At 37.2% G+C, this 13,598-nt stretch overlaps 1 protein-coding gene across 9 annotated transcripts in view; it reads left to right on the forward strand.

Moving 5' to 3' along the window:
• med12 (mediator complex subunit 12) overlaps positions 1 to 13,598 on the forward strand; it is a 42,857-nt gene that overhangs the window by 2,052 nt on the left and 27,207 nt on the right. For 6 of the 9 annotated variants that reach the window (XM_058797764.1, XM_058797766.1, XM_058797768.1 and 3 more), the window contains exons 3-16: positions 26 to 217; positions 381 to 540; positions 705 to 880; positions 1,580 to 1,690; positions 4,416 to 4,688; positions 4,788 to 4,934; positions 5,022 to 5,121; positions 7,812 to 7,948; positions 8,655 to 8,786; positions 9,357 to 9,483; positions 10,877 to 11,106; positions 11,196 to 11,255; positions 11,362 to 11,538; positions 13,211 to 13,355. In XM_058797764.1, the coding sequence (XP_058653747.1) occupies positions 26 to 217; positions 381 to 540; positions 705 to 880; positions 1,580 to 1,690; positions 4,416 to 4,688; positions 4,788 to 4,934; positions 5,022 to 5,121; positions 7,812 to 7,948; positions 8,655 to 8,786; positions 9,357 to 9,483; positions 10,877 to 11,106; positions 11,196 to 11,255; positions 11,362 to 11,538; positions 13,211 to 13,355 (2,167 nt within the window). The remainder of the gene's footprint in view (positions 1 to 25; positions 218 to 380; positions 541 to 704; positions 881 to 1,579; positions 1,691 to 4,415; positions 4,689 to 4,787; positions 4,935 to 5,021; positions 5,122 to 7,811; positions 7,949 to 8,654; positions 8,787 to 9,356; positions 9,484 to 10,876; positions 11,107 to 11,195; positions 11,256 to 11,361; positions 11,539 to 13,210; positions 13,356 to 13,598) is intronic. The other 3 variants (XM_058797765.1, XM_058797771.1, XM_058797772.1) reach the window with 1 other exon arrangement.

Genomic DNA, 13,598 nt, shown 5'->3' on the forward strand with positions numbered 1-13,598 from the left:
ATTCCTGTTACCTTCTGCTTTTCAGATCAGCTCAAACTTCAGCAGCATCATTGCGGAGAAGTTACGCTGCAACACATTTCCAGACACTGGCAAGAGGAAGCCGCAGGTCAATCAGAAGGACAACTTCTGGCTCGTCACAGCGCGGTCGCAGAGCTCCATTAATAACTGGTTCACAGACTTGGCGGGGACCAAACCCTTAACTCAGCTCGCTAAAAAGGTTGGCTTTTGCCATGCTGCTGTGTAGAAACTCTGAACAGATCACTTGTGCCGATCCAGAACATGCTGTTAACAGCACACAAAAACTTCTAAGCATTACTGCATTTCACATTACAAGGTCAAATGGCTTTTGCATTAGACTGATTGCTGTGTGTGTGCACTAGGTTCCCATCTTCAGCAAGAAAGAGGAAGTGTTTGGCTACCTTGCCAAGTACTCTGTGCCGGTAATGCGATCTGCTTGGATGATTAAAATGACATGTGCGTATCATGCTGCCATAACTGAAACCAAGGTGAAGAAGAGGCATGTCATTGACCCCTGCATAGGTTAGTTGGTTATTGTGCATCGCTTGTATAATAATTTGGCTCTATTGAACATGCAACGCTGTCCTCGTTTAATCTGTGAATGAAGATGAAATGTCCTCTGTTGTTGTGCTGTGCAATTGGGCTTTGTGCTGCAATGCCTCACTGGTTTTATCTGGCTTTTGCAGAATGGACTCAGATAATTACTAAATACCTGTGGGAGCAGCTGCAGAAGGTGGCAGAGTTTTACAGGCAGTCTCCCAGCCAGGGCTGTGGGTCTCCTCTGCCCGCTCCTCCTGCTGAGGTGGAAACCGCCATGAAACAGTGGGAGTACAACGAGAAACTGGCCATGTTCATGTTTCAGGTAGGCGGGCCCGGTTTTATTTACAGATGCAGTGCTGCTGTCTTCATGCAATACGGAGGGCTGTCGGTTTGTAAGTGAGTGCAACAAAGAAACATGGAATTATGTCCCACAAAGATTACGTTTTTTTTAAAGGGGTGGTTCACTCAAAAAATAAAATTTCATCATTTATACACCACAAATATGAAGATAGTTTTACTTTAAATCTGTTTATTGGTATTTTATGTGGCAATACAGATTGAAATAAGATAAGATATTGTCCATTATTAATCCCTTCCACAATCCCCCCCCAATTCATATTAACTCAGCTGGACAGAAAAGCAATAAATGAATAAACAAGTGAAATAAAATATATATGATTAAATAATATCTAAGCAAATAGCCAAAACAAAAAGGAAAGAAATAATTTCCTTCTAACAGATGACAAATATTACATGTTGCCAGTTACAGGTGCAAAAGGTAGGCCTTTAATATGGTCGAAAAAGGGATCCCAAGTTTTATAAAAGGATTTAAGTGAGCCAGAGAAAATTATATTTTTAATATATCTTCGCCTATCTCCCAAATCGATACTATCACTTGTCATGCCATATTAAAGATGTAATACTGCCCACTGTTACCATTATAAGTCATTTATCAAAAGGGAAGTGCTTTTGTGTATGTTGATGGGATTATTTATTGTGTGTATGTTTACACGTGTAACAGGATGGCATGTTAGACAGACATGAGTTCCTCACCTGGGTGCTGGAGTGTTTTGAGAAGATCAGACCTGGAGAGGATGAGCTTCTGCGATTCCTGCTGCCAATCCTGTTACAGGTCAGTTAACACAGCATGACGCTGCACGACTCCAGCAGGTCTGCACACTCCCTGACCCTTTGCGTTTAAATGGATTACATATTTCAACTAAATTTACACATTGCAAAATTGTTTATTAGGCTGATATTTTAATATCATTGGTATGCTAGTTTATTAATTCTATTGTGAATTGTTTTTTAATATATTTTCTGTTTTCAGTAAAATCTTTTTTTGTATATATTTTTTTTTATTAAGTTTTAGTTATTTTAGTACTTAACTATGAGAAATATAGCCTTGGCAACTAGCTTAAAAAAAAAAAAAAAAAAAAAAAATATATATATATATATATTTTTTTTTTTTTTATTAATACATTAAATTGATAATTAATTATTAATAAATGTATTTATTAATATGTATTTATAATGTTTGAGTCATTCTGTGTCAACTCAACCAGGGGTCCCCGGTTCAAATTTTTGAGTTTGTTAAAAAAAAAAATTATAGTGAAAGTAATACATAAATGAAGAAAAGAGCAAAAATATAAAATGTCATTGATGTATATTTACGGAGTAATCCAGTAGAAGAGGGTCAAAATAACAATTTTCACCTGAGATTCGGAGCCAAATTACAGGATAGTAAAAATGACTTCAGAAAGATGGCAGCATCATTGTTATTTTAACACAGATATTGGTAGGTCTATTAGTAAAATCTGTTGACTTTAGCAATCTTAGTTGCATTATATGCCGATAGTGACAGTTCAAAAATGGGGAAAAAGGACTTCTTGAGTTTTTTCTCCAAAGTTTGCATGCCTGTAACTCAAAGACCTATATCAAAGATATCTTAATACCCTTTTAGATTTAGGGTCTGAACAAAACTTTCCTCTTGGCATCTTCATTTTTAAGGCCCTGCATGGTTCAGGTCCAGAGATACTGGGATCTAAATATGGCTCACATTTTCAGTGGCTAGAAACCAAATGTGGTTTCACTTTGCATTCAGCTGATACTTTTTTTTCTTTTAAAGAAGAATGTCTGAAGAACAAATAATTTTGAAACTAGAAATGTACCTCATTTCCCTGTCAAAACATTTGCATTTCTGTCCGAGTGCCATAAATATTATTTTTTCCAAGTTTTTTCCAATTAAATTTGTTATTTAATATTAAAAATATTAGGGATGCACCGATACCAGTACTCGCCCGATACCAATACTTTAATTTTTGGTACTTGCCGATACTGGTTACCGATACCGATATTTTCATTGTATTTGTAAAAAATGTTAACTATTGGGTACAGAAACCAAAAGTTTATTTGCTGTAGTTTAGAAAATGGTTTTAAAATATGACGAACTCAGAGTTAAACCGTATCAGAACAAATTCAGCTTGATAATGTCAGATAAGAAAGCTATGTAATGGATTACAATCAACCAAAAATTCTTCAGACAGCTGTTAGTATGACAGTATTTACACAACTGTCAATACTTTGTCGGACAACGCCTTAATGACAGCCTGTAGTCTCCTGGGCGTGCTGTCAGCCAGGTTCATGCAAACCTGAACTTCAGTTTTTCCCAGACTCGGTCTGAATCATTTTTGGTTCCAAATTTGTATCAGTTTTATTGGTAGTTCACTGTATGAAGAATTTTTGGGTATAATATGTTACAGTTTACTTTATTTTGCCATCCTTACTTGCATAAATGAACTATAGTGTCCTGCACCCACTAGTAAAAAATATATCAAATATTATATCTGGTCTCTGAATAATTTTTGATTTGACTGTATATCCTTCAGTTATTTTCACACTTAATTATGCTCATTAAAATGTATTTTACAAGTTTTTGTTACTTTCACTTTTCATTTTTTTTGCTCTATGGTACATTATCTTTAATTTAATAGCATTAGAGCTGCTCCATTGCAGGGATTTAGTACTGTAATCACGCGTTTTGCTGTATTTAAAATTTAGTTTTAATTCAAATGATGCATGCTGTGAGCGAACATCAATAAAGATCACACAACAGAAGTGTTCTCTCTCTCTCTCTCTCTCTCTCTCTCTCTGTCTATCATTAAGTAACTTATGCATTGTTTTACTTACTTGTTTTTGATATATCCGACCGAAGTGCAAACTATCCAGTGATGTCTGTGAGAAAGGGATATTCACTCGATGAGCTCGCGCATCTGTGCCGTCGCGCGCTCAATCCACTCAGCATGCTTTGTTTATCAGCTCGTGCACATCAACTATACAGGTGTTAATACTGAATGTTTAACATTATATTCATTGCATACATATACTTTGTAGACATCCTTAATCTCTAATAACTCCATTCTGCCGTCTGTTCTGTTGCTGGTATTTCTTTGTCTGAATATGGCACTTAGCACATGCTGTGTTGTACCAGCGTTTGGTATCGGGGCGTTTTAACAGTACGAGTACATGAGCTCAATATCTGGCCTGATACGTTATCGGTAATTTAATAGCATTAGATTAAATTACCGATACGGTATCGGTGCATCCCTAAAAAATATCAATTCCACCCAGTGTGACTCAATGTCCAATTTGTTCAATTTTACCCATTTTTACTCAAACAAACATGAACAATAAATGTATAATACTTTCAGCTTAGTTTAACACAATTTTACCAGAGATTTCTGCGTATGTTCTCCTAAAGTCAGTGCGGAGAACTCATAAAGAATTGAGTCTGTTTTGACATGGTCGTTTTCAGAATGGATTGTGATTATTTTGACCCCTGTCTTTATTTTATTCAGTACTCGGGAGAGTTTGTGCAGTCAGCCTACTTATCTAGACGGCTGGCGTATTTCTGCACACGCCGGCTCAATTTGCTGTTGAGCGATGGCAGTCTTGGACCAGGTCCAGGCGGACACCCGGCCCACGGCATTTCAGCACAGCAAGGGAACGCTCTGCCTCCGACCCCAACCTCCCAGCCTGCAGGGGGCAACCAGCCCCAAACCCCCTTCACAGACTTCTACATCTGCCCCCAGCACAGGCCCGTGGTGTTTGGACTCAGCTGCATGCTGCAGGTAATGGCATATATATTCTAGTCATTCCAGCTGCGTTTCTCTGATTCCAGTCATTGAGTTTCTCTTGACACTGGTTTTATTCTGTTTGTCCCTCTGTAGAGTATCGTGTTGTGTTGTCCCAGTGCACTTGTCTGGCACTACTCTCTGACAGATAGCCGTAATAAGACTGGCTCGCCATTAGACCTCTTACCAATCGCCCCCTCGAACCTGCCCATGCCGGGGGGCAACAGCAGCTTTAACCAGCAGGTTTGACTTCTTGATTTTACATGATCTGATCTACTGGCACTTCATCTGATCACAGCACTTCATTAAAAGGAATGTGATGTTTCTCAGGTTCGTGCCAAGGTGAGGGAGATTGAAGAGCAGATCAAAGAGAGAGGACAGGCGGTGGAGTTTCGCTGGTCTTTCGATAAGTGTCAGGAGACAACAGCAGGTGGGCATGAATGAGATCTTCAGCATCTCAGTATTAGGGCTGGGCAGTATGACCTAAAATCAAAACCTCGATTAATTGAACACTTTACCTCGATTATGATTATTGAACGATTATTAAAAATATATATATTATATTATATAGGGGTGACCCCGAATAGTCGACTATTCGATGCTTCGATTCGAGGAGCCTGATTCGACTCCCAATCTCACAGTCGAATATTCGCTGGGTGTTATGATCATACCATTTTGGCTATATGGGGGTGCTCAATGTCTGATTTGACATAGAACTACCGGTTTTCTCCAAATAAGTTAATATACAGCCTATTATGATAATGCTGTAAATAAGAATCTGAAAAGAAAAAAGCTTTAAATACATGTTTTAACGTGCGTGAATAAATCCAACCACCCCTATAGATTTAAGTTTCACTTTCCATAATCCGTGACCGACAGAGGAGCATCTTGGCAGTAAGGATTTAAAACTTTAACAAGACTCAAACTGACGCAGAGTGAAAGACTGGATTTTTTTTCGATCAGGTAGGATACAAGTGATTTCAAAACATTTCAGCCGGTTTATTTATATTGTGTATATATTATTTATCTCGTATAAGATGCATTTGGTTGAGTCGCTGCAGTAAAGCGCTTTATTGAACAGTGCTTTAGTGCGCAGCGCGAGCAGGACAAACAACTATGCAGAATAGTAATAACTATGACTGGGACTGTCATATACCCATAACATTATAATGAGAACACTATTATAATAAAACGCTGTGAATTTTTAGAGTTTAGTTCCCGTGTCTCAGCACGTCAAGAACGCGTCCACAAAAGGAGTTCAGAGCCGCGCAGACACGTTCATGCATCGGGGCGTTTTGTGCATATAGCCTATAAGTTGTTATATTAACGTTATGTTGTATAAATAATGAAGCGTATTTTATATGAGATAAATGAGTTAAATCCCATTGATTAAAAACCTTCTATCAAATGATTAATTCTACTGGTCATTCAGCACACGCAGCTCAAAACAGAAATGCAGAACATTAATAACTGTCATATACATAACGTTATAATGAGAGCACTATTGTAAAAAAATGTTGTGAATTCTTAGGGTTTCGCTGACGTTTAATGTTAACTATATTTTAATCAAAACATAAAACATTATTCACTCCATCTGTATCTGCGAGGCGTCCATTACACATTTTCCCTGTGTGTTAAAGTCAGTATTTATGACTGTCGAATGTCTGACTTGACTCTTGGTAATGTATTTTGCCCCGCCCCCAAACATATGATTCGACTATCAGTCGACTGTCAGCAAGATTCGAAAATTCCGATTCGACTATAAAAATCCTTAGTCGGGGACACCCCTAATATTATATTATTATTATTATTATTTATTTATTTATTTTTTTTTTGCCCTCATAGTTAAAGGTTTGTACTCAGTTATTAAAGTTGGGATTTTGTTTTCTAATGAAAGAGTGCATTTCTTATCTTTGTGATTTTAAAATAATTGAAGGAAACAAACTATTTATGGTTATTTGTTGAATATTTCGAACAATTGAAATCAAAGCTTGCTTGAAATTAAGACATCTTATGAAAGTCGCATTTCAGTTTTATTGTAAAAAGCAAGTTTCCTTAAAAAAAAAAAATTGAAAATAACTTTCGTTTTCAAACAAAATAAATGAATATTGCCATGTCAAAAGTAGAAAATAACCACCATCTCTTGAAAACAAAATGCATTTTAAATATTGTCATGTGAAAAGTAGAAAATAACTGGTATCTTTTGTAAATGAATATTATTTTAAATAATGCAATGTGAAAAGTAGAAAATAATAACATGCATCTCCTGTAAACAAATGTTTTAAATAATGAATGTAAATAGAACACTGCTGATTAAGAGAGAGAGCAGAGCAGAGCAGCATCTCAGTGATCTTGTCCTGGCATGTATTTACTCTAGGTTCTTACTGGTGAGATGCAGCGCCTCAGGAATGTTTTTTTTATTTATTTTTTATTTTTTAAAAGCGCAGCGCAGAATGCCTTCACCATGTTGCCGTCAAATGCCAAAGTTGCCATGTCAACCTGCTACTGTAAACAAAAAGCAAGCTCACAACGCTTGCCCTGCCTCCGGGGTCTCCTGATTGGTCCACTGTTTTGGAACAGACATTGATGAGCGGCGCTGCATGTAAAAGTTTAAAGGGACAGTTCACCCAAAAATGAAACTTCTGTCATTAATTACTCACCCTCATGTCGTGACAAACCCGTAAGACCTTCGTTCATCTTCGGAACACAAATTAAGATATTTTTGATGAAATCTGAGAGGACAAAGTGACAAAGGTCTTACGGGTTTATCACGACATGAGGGTGAGTAATTAATGGCAGATTCTTCACTTTTGGGTGAGCTAACCCTTTAAATTCTTTTAAGCATCACTCACGTTAAGGAAGCTGCAACAGACATGAGCACAGCGGTCATACACGTCCGTATAGCGACGACTACACTCGCAGTAGTATGTTTTTAAGGGGAAAGTATTAATAGGATTAAAAAAATGAAATAACCGACATGGGAAGATTATGTCTGTGAGAGGTTCAAAATTTCGGTTTCGATTTCTTTTTGATTAATCGTCCAGCCCTACTCAGTATGGACAGGACTTGTTTTATCCTGGTTAAGCCTGTGTAATATATGATCCACGGTCTGTCCAAAAGGTTTCACCATCAGCCGGGTTCTGCATACGTTGGAGGTTTTGGATAACCACAGCTTTGAGAAGTCTGACTTCAGCAATTCCCTGGATTCACTGTATAACCGAATCTTTGGCTCAGGACAGAGCAAAGATGGACACGAGGTACAGACAGTTGTGTTTTTCATTTGTTGTTATGGGGTTTCACTGATTTTCAGAGGTTTGGGGTCAGTAAGAAATTTTTTGTATTAATAAAAAGTGAAAGTAATAGGAAATTAAATTGATCAGAAGTGACACTAAAGACATTCATGTTACAGAAGATTTCTATTTCAAATAAATATATAAATATTCAGGAAAAAACAACATCTGTTTCCAGCTCAACTGTTTTCAGCATTGATAATAATAATAAATGTTTTTGAGCAGGAAATCAGCATATTAGAATGATTTCTGAATGATTGTGACACTGAAGACTGGAGTAATGATGCTGAAAATTCAACTTTGCATCACAGGAATAAATTATATTTTAATTTAAATGGAAACAGTTATTTTAAGTCGTTATAATATTTCACAATTGTACTGGTTTTACTGTGTTTCTTTATCAAATAAATGTAGCCTTTCGTAAGAATATGAGACTTCAAAAAGATTTTTTTTTAAAACTTACCAACCCCAAATTTTTGAATGGTAGTGTACTAATAATGGATAGTTATTAATTTTAATCAGACATATAAGTGTTGTGATGCTTAGACGGCTGTTCACCAACTTTATTGTAACAATGTAATTATTATGTAATAACTATGTAATACTAATGATATAATAACAAGATGTTGTTGCTGGATCTGATGTTTGACTTATAATGTGCTGGTAACTGTAGATGAGTCCAGACGACGATGCGGTGGTGACCCTGCTGTGTGAGTGGGCTGTGTCCTGTAAAAGGTCAGGGCCGCACAGAGCCATGGTGGTGGCCAAACTCCTGGAGAAGAGGCAGACAGAGATTGAGGCAGAGGTGCTGCTGGGAACCATTATTTTCCATTATAAATTAGTGTTGGGCGATATGCTCAATTGTCATGTTGTCCTATCTTCAGCCTGTGAGGTCGCCGATACACGATATTATCATACTAATTTATTTAATTATTTACTTACTTAGTTTCATTGTGTGACAGTGAACCAACTCCAGCGTAAGGCTAAAAGCAGCCTAATATTTTTAATATGACTGAATTTGTATTTAACATAACAATTTAATAGAAACACTGTAAGTTACTAATAATAATGCTTACATTTCCTCAGTTATTCAAAAAGCAGTTACAGAAAACAAGCAAAGAACATAATCTAGAGCGAATATATGCTCTTTAAAAACACTCCCGTTATAATCAGTGAAGCTATCTGCACTGTATGATGAATAAATCTCTTACCCCTTATTTACCCCTTATTTAATCTTTTTGCTATCATCAAAGGCATCAGCAACAGGCGATATCTCTGTCAGACTATCGTCTATCGGCACAACCGTATTATGAATATGGCTTCTTTATATCCAGCTGCACAGTTTTCACAGTGATATGTTCCTGTGTGTTTTTAGCGGTGTGGAGAGTCGGAGGTCGTGGATGAGAAGGGCTCTGTGTCCTCAGGGTCTCTGTCTGCTGCCACTCTGCCTGTTTTCCAGGACGTCCTCCTGCAGTTCCTGGACACACAAGCTCCTGTGCTCAGTGAGTTCATATTTAAGCATCCGTAGGGTTTTCTTTCCAGTTCCAATCCCTGGACAAAGCTACATTTTCACAGCTGAAACTTTTAGCTCTAGAACAAGATTTGCACAGATTCTATGCCTTGCCTACAAGCACTTTGAAATCTGAACATCCTACAATTATTAGCATACTAGAAAAAGTTGATTTTAAAGATTTTAACATTATTTTTTGCTGGATACCCGGCCATATGGGATTGGTCGGCAATGAACAGGCAGATAAAGTGGCTAAGGAAGCTCTTCAGTTGGAAGTAACAGAATGTAATATTCCAGTAGCTGATGTAAAACCTATATTGAATCTATACATTAATAATAAATGTGACCCTGGACCACAAAACCAGTCATAAGTAGCACAGGTATATTTGTAGCAATAGCCAAAAATACACTGTATGGGTCAAAATGATTGATTTTTCTTTTATGCCAAAAATCATTAGGATATTAAGTAAAGATCATGTTCCATGAAGATATTTTGTAAATTTCCTACTGTAAATATATCAAAACTTAATTTTTGATTAGTAATATGCATTGCTAAGAACTTCATTTGCACAACTTTAAAGGCGATTTCCTCAATATTTGATTTTTTTTTTTTGCACCCTTTTTTTTCAAATATTGTCCAATCATAACAAATCATACATCAATTGAAAGCTTATTTATTCAGCTTTCAGATGTTGTATAAATCTCAATTTCGGAAAATTGACCCTTATGACTGGTTTTGTGGTCCATAGTCACACATGGCGAATGGAATGAATGCATATACAACAAACTATATGAGGTGAATCCAGTAGTAAATGAAAGAAGTATTTATTTTGAAAATAGGTATGACCAGGTTGTACATATAAAATGTTGAATTGGACATTCAAGACTCACTCATTCATATTTATTGAAAGGGGAAGAGAAACCAGTTTGTGAGTTGTATAAGAATTGTTTTTAGTGTAAAACATATTTTAATAGAATGTCCAATTTTAAATGATATTGCACAATGTTTTTACTCAGAGAATATACTAAAAGACATTTTTAAAAAGGTCTCTCCTGGAAGAATTTTTATTATTATTATTATTTTTTTTTTATTTTTTTTTTTTAATGGATTAAATGTAAAGATTCTATATGATTTTTATCAGTAATATTGTTGTTACTTGTATGTTTTTGTATAGTGATTTGCTTCTTAAGGAATTTTATATTATTGCAAATGATGTATTGAAATGATACTGTTAATGTTGCCATGAATGTAGCCATTGTTGCTCATTTGGCGTTAAAACATAAATAAAGATCTTTCCAGTTCTATTAACCACTTTAGAGGTGGACTACGCTTTTAAATGAGGTATAAATGAACTAAATCTTTGTTTCTCTGTGTGTCTGTGAAGCTGAGCCCGGGAACGAGAGCGAGCGAGTGGAGTTCTCCAATCTCGTGCTCCTCTTCTGCGAGCTCATCCGTCATGACGTCTTCTCACACAACATCTATATGTGCACCCTCATCTCCCGTGGTGACCTGGCCTCCGACTCCCATCTGCCCCGCCCACGCTCCCCCAGCGACGAGCCCTCTGACGAATCGGAGCGCAAAGAGCAGGATGCAGGAAGCAGTGTTAAAATGGAGGCAAGTAGCTTTTTTTTTTGGTCACAGTGTGGTGGAAAATGATTGGTTGGATGAAGTCATACTTTATTGCTATTATATTTGTTTTTTAGGATACTGGTATGTCCGAGTCAATGGAGATAGATCACAACTCGAGCGCTAACTTTGATGAGGTTGGAGAAAGTATTTCACTACACTTCTCTGTTTTGTAATAGCGATGGTACCTGATGTTTGCTAACCGAGGTCATTGACTAAATGTATTGTCGTCTAATCCTTCAGCAGATGTTTTCTCCTCCAATGCACTGTGAGTCGAAGGGAAGCCCTTCCCCGGAGAAACCTGCCCCAGAGCAGGAGAGCAAAAACACTGCCAAGGATAAGGGCATGGACCCGGCCTTCCCGCTGGTTTACGAGCAGCCCCGCCACATACAGTACGCCACCCACTTCCCCATTCCTCAGGTGAGCTCGCGCAGGACTGATATGAAATGATGCTTTCACAACATGGATAGAGATAGATGTGTTAATAAGGTCACACTATAGTTTGGGGACCAATTCTCACTATTAACTGCAACTTTTGCCTCAATTAACTCCTAATTTGTTGCTTATTAATAGTTAGTAAGGTAGCTGTTAATTTAGGTATTGGGTGGATTAAGAGATGTGCAAAATATGGTGATGCAGAATAAGGCATTAATATGTGCTTTAGAAGTACTAATAAACAACCAATATGCTAGTAATATGCATTCTAGTTAACAGTGAGAATTAGTCCCAAAACTAAAGTGTCGCCGTTAGTAAATAACAAGGGTCTCTTTCTTTTAAGTAGCAAAGGTTTTGCTTCAGGGTTTCCACAAACACAACTGTTTTCAACATTGATAATAATAAATGTTTCTTGAGCACAAAAACAACATTTTAGAATGATTTCTGAAGGATCATGTGACACTGAAGACTGGAGTAATAATGCTGGAAATTCAGCTTTGATCACAGGAATGAATTACATTTTAAAGGATATTTAAATAGAAAACAGTTATTTTAAATTGGAATAATTTCACAGCATTACTGATTTTGCTGTTTGTTTGATCAAATACATGCAGGCTTGTTGAGCATAAAAGACTCATTAAAGGGGACATAACACACGCAGTTTCACCCAATCTCATGTTAATCTTGAGTACCTGTAGAGTAGTATTGCATCCTTCATATCTCCAAAGAGTCTTTAGTTTTACCATATTTATAATAGAAAGATACAGCTTTACAATTCTCTCCGAAAACAGCAGAGCTCCTGGAGGCGCGTTGTGGGTGGAGCTAAAGAATCACAAGCACTTGCGCAGCGATTGCCAATAAAACAGAAATTTGATGCATTGTCGGTGCCAATAGCCTTATGGTTAGTGCGTCGACATACTGCGCTCACAGCGACCCGAGTTCGATTCCCATCTCAAGGTCCTTTGCCAATCCCTCTCTCCACCCAATGTGTTCCTGTCACCACTCTACTGTCCTATCCAAATAAAAAAGGCATAAAGGTTCAAAGAATGACCAAAAAAAATAGAAATTTGATGCAGTTTCACTTACCGTCTGCGGTTCCGGCTCATGACTGGTATCTTTTGTCGCTGGGACCACTCCATCTTTCAGTATCAAACTATGTGCAAATCCAGCGCCGAACTGGGCCTTGTTTATAAAAAAAAAAAAAAACATTCGTCACCAAAATGATGGGAATAAACAAACAAACTGCATCCACTGTTCACGTAACACTGGGTTCTTTTCCCTCACATCCAAAAACGCACTCCTTTTAGAGACATTTTTCTTGAGCAAGTGGATGGGCGTGCTCTTGCTCTCGCTCTGGTTGATGTGTTTGTGCACTGATATCATGGGGGGACATGCTCGAAAAGAAACTTTCCGAAACTTATACGAACCTGGAAGGAGTGTATTTGACACAGAATTACTCCATCATACGTCCAAATCGTTTTTTTATTTTTTTATTTGGCCATGTATAGCACGAGAATCCAACACTTTAAGAGTATATAGAGAACTCAGAATGCATGAAATAGCATTAGACCCCCCTTTAAAAAAAAAAATCTTACCAATCACAAAGTTTTGAATAGTGTATGTGACTAATATTGTGACTAAACTGGTTGTTGTTCAGGAGGAGAGCGCAAGTCACGAGTGTAACCAGCGTCTGGTGGTTCTCTATGGGGTTGGCAAACAGCGAGATGAAGCTCGCCACGCCATCAAGAAGATCACCAAAGACATCCTGAAGGTTCTCAACCGCAAGAGTACAGCAGAGACAGGTGCGGCAATGAATCACAACTCAAACCAACAGATGACTATATTAGTCATTCCTCTGGGAATTTATTTGCAAAGGAATCAAAGAAGTCATTTATTAACCCTTATGTTGCTAGAAACCCGTATGCTGTTGTTTTATCTGTGGAACACAAAATTTTACTTATTTGAAGTATCTTTTTAGTAACCAAACTATTGTTTACTGAGATCTTTGTTCTCTTTTATTGCTGTGGTATGTAACACAAATCATT

Source organism: Onychostoma macrolepis, chromosome 14 (assembly GCF_012432095.1).
Source record: "Onychostoma macrolepis isolate SWU-2019 chromosome 14, ASM1243209v1, whole genome shotgun sequence".
Classification (NCBI taxonomy): domain Eukaryota; kingdom Metazoa; phylum Chordata; class Actinopteri; order Cypriniformes; family Cyprinidae; genus Onychostoma; species Onychostoma macrolepis.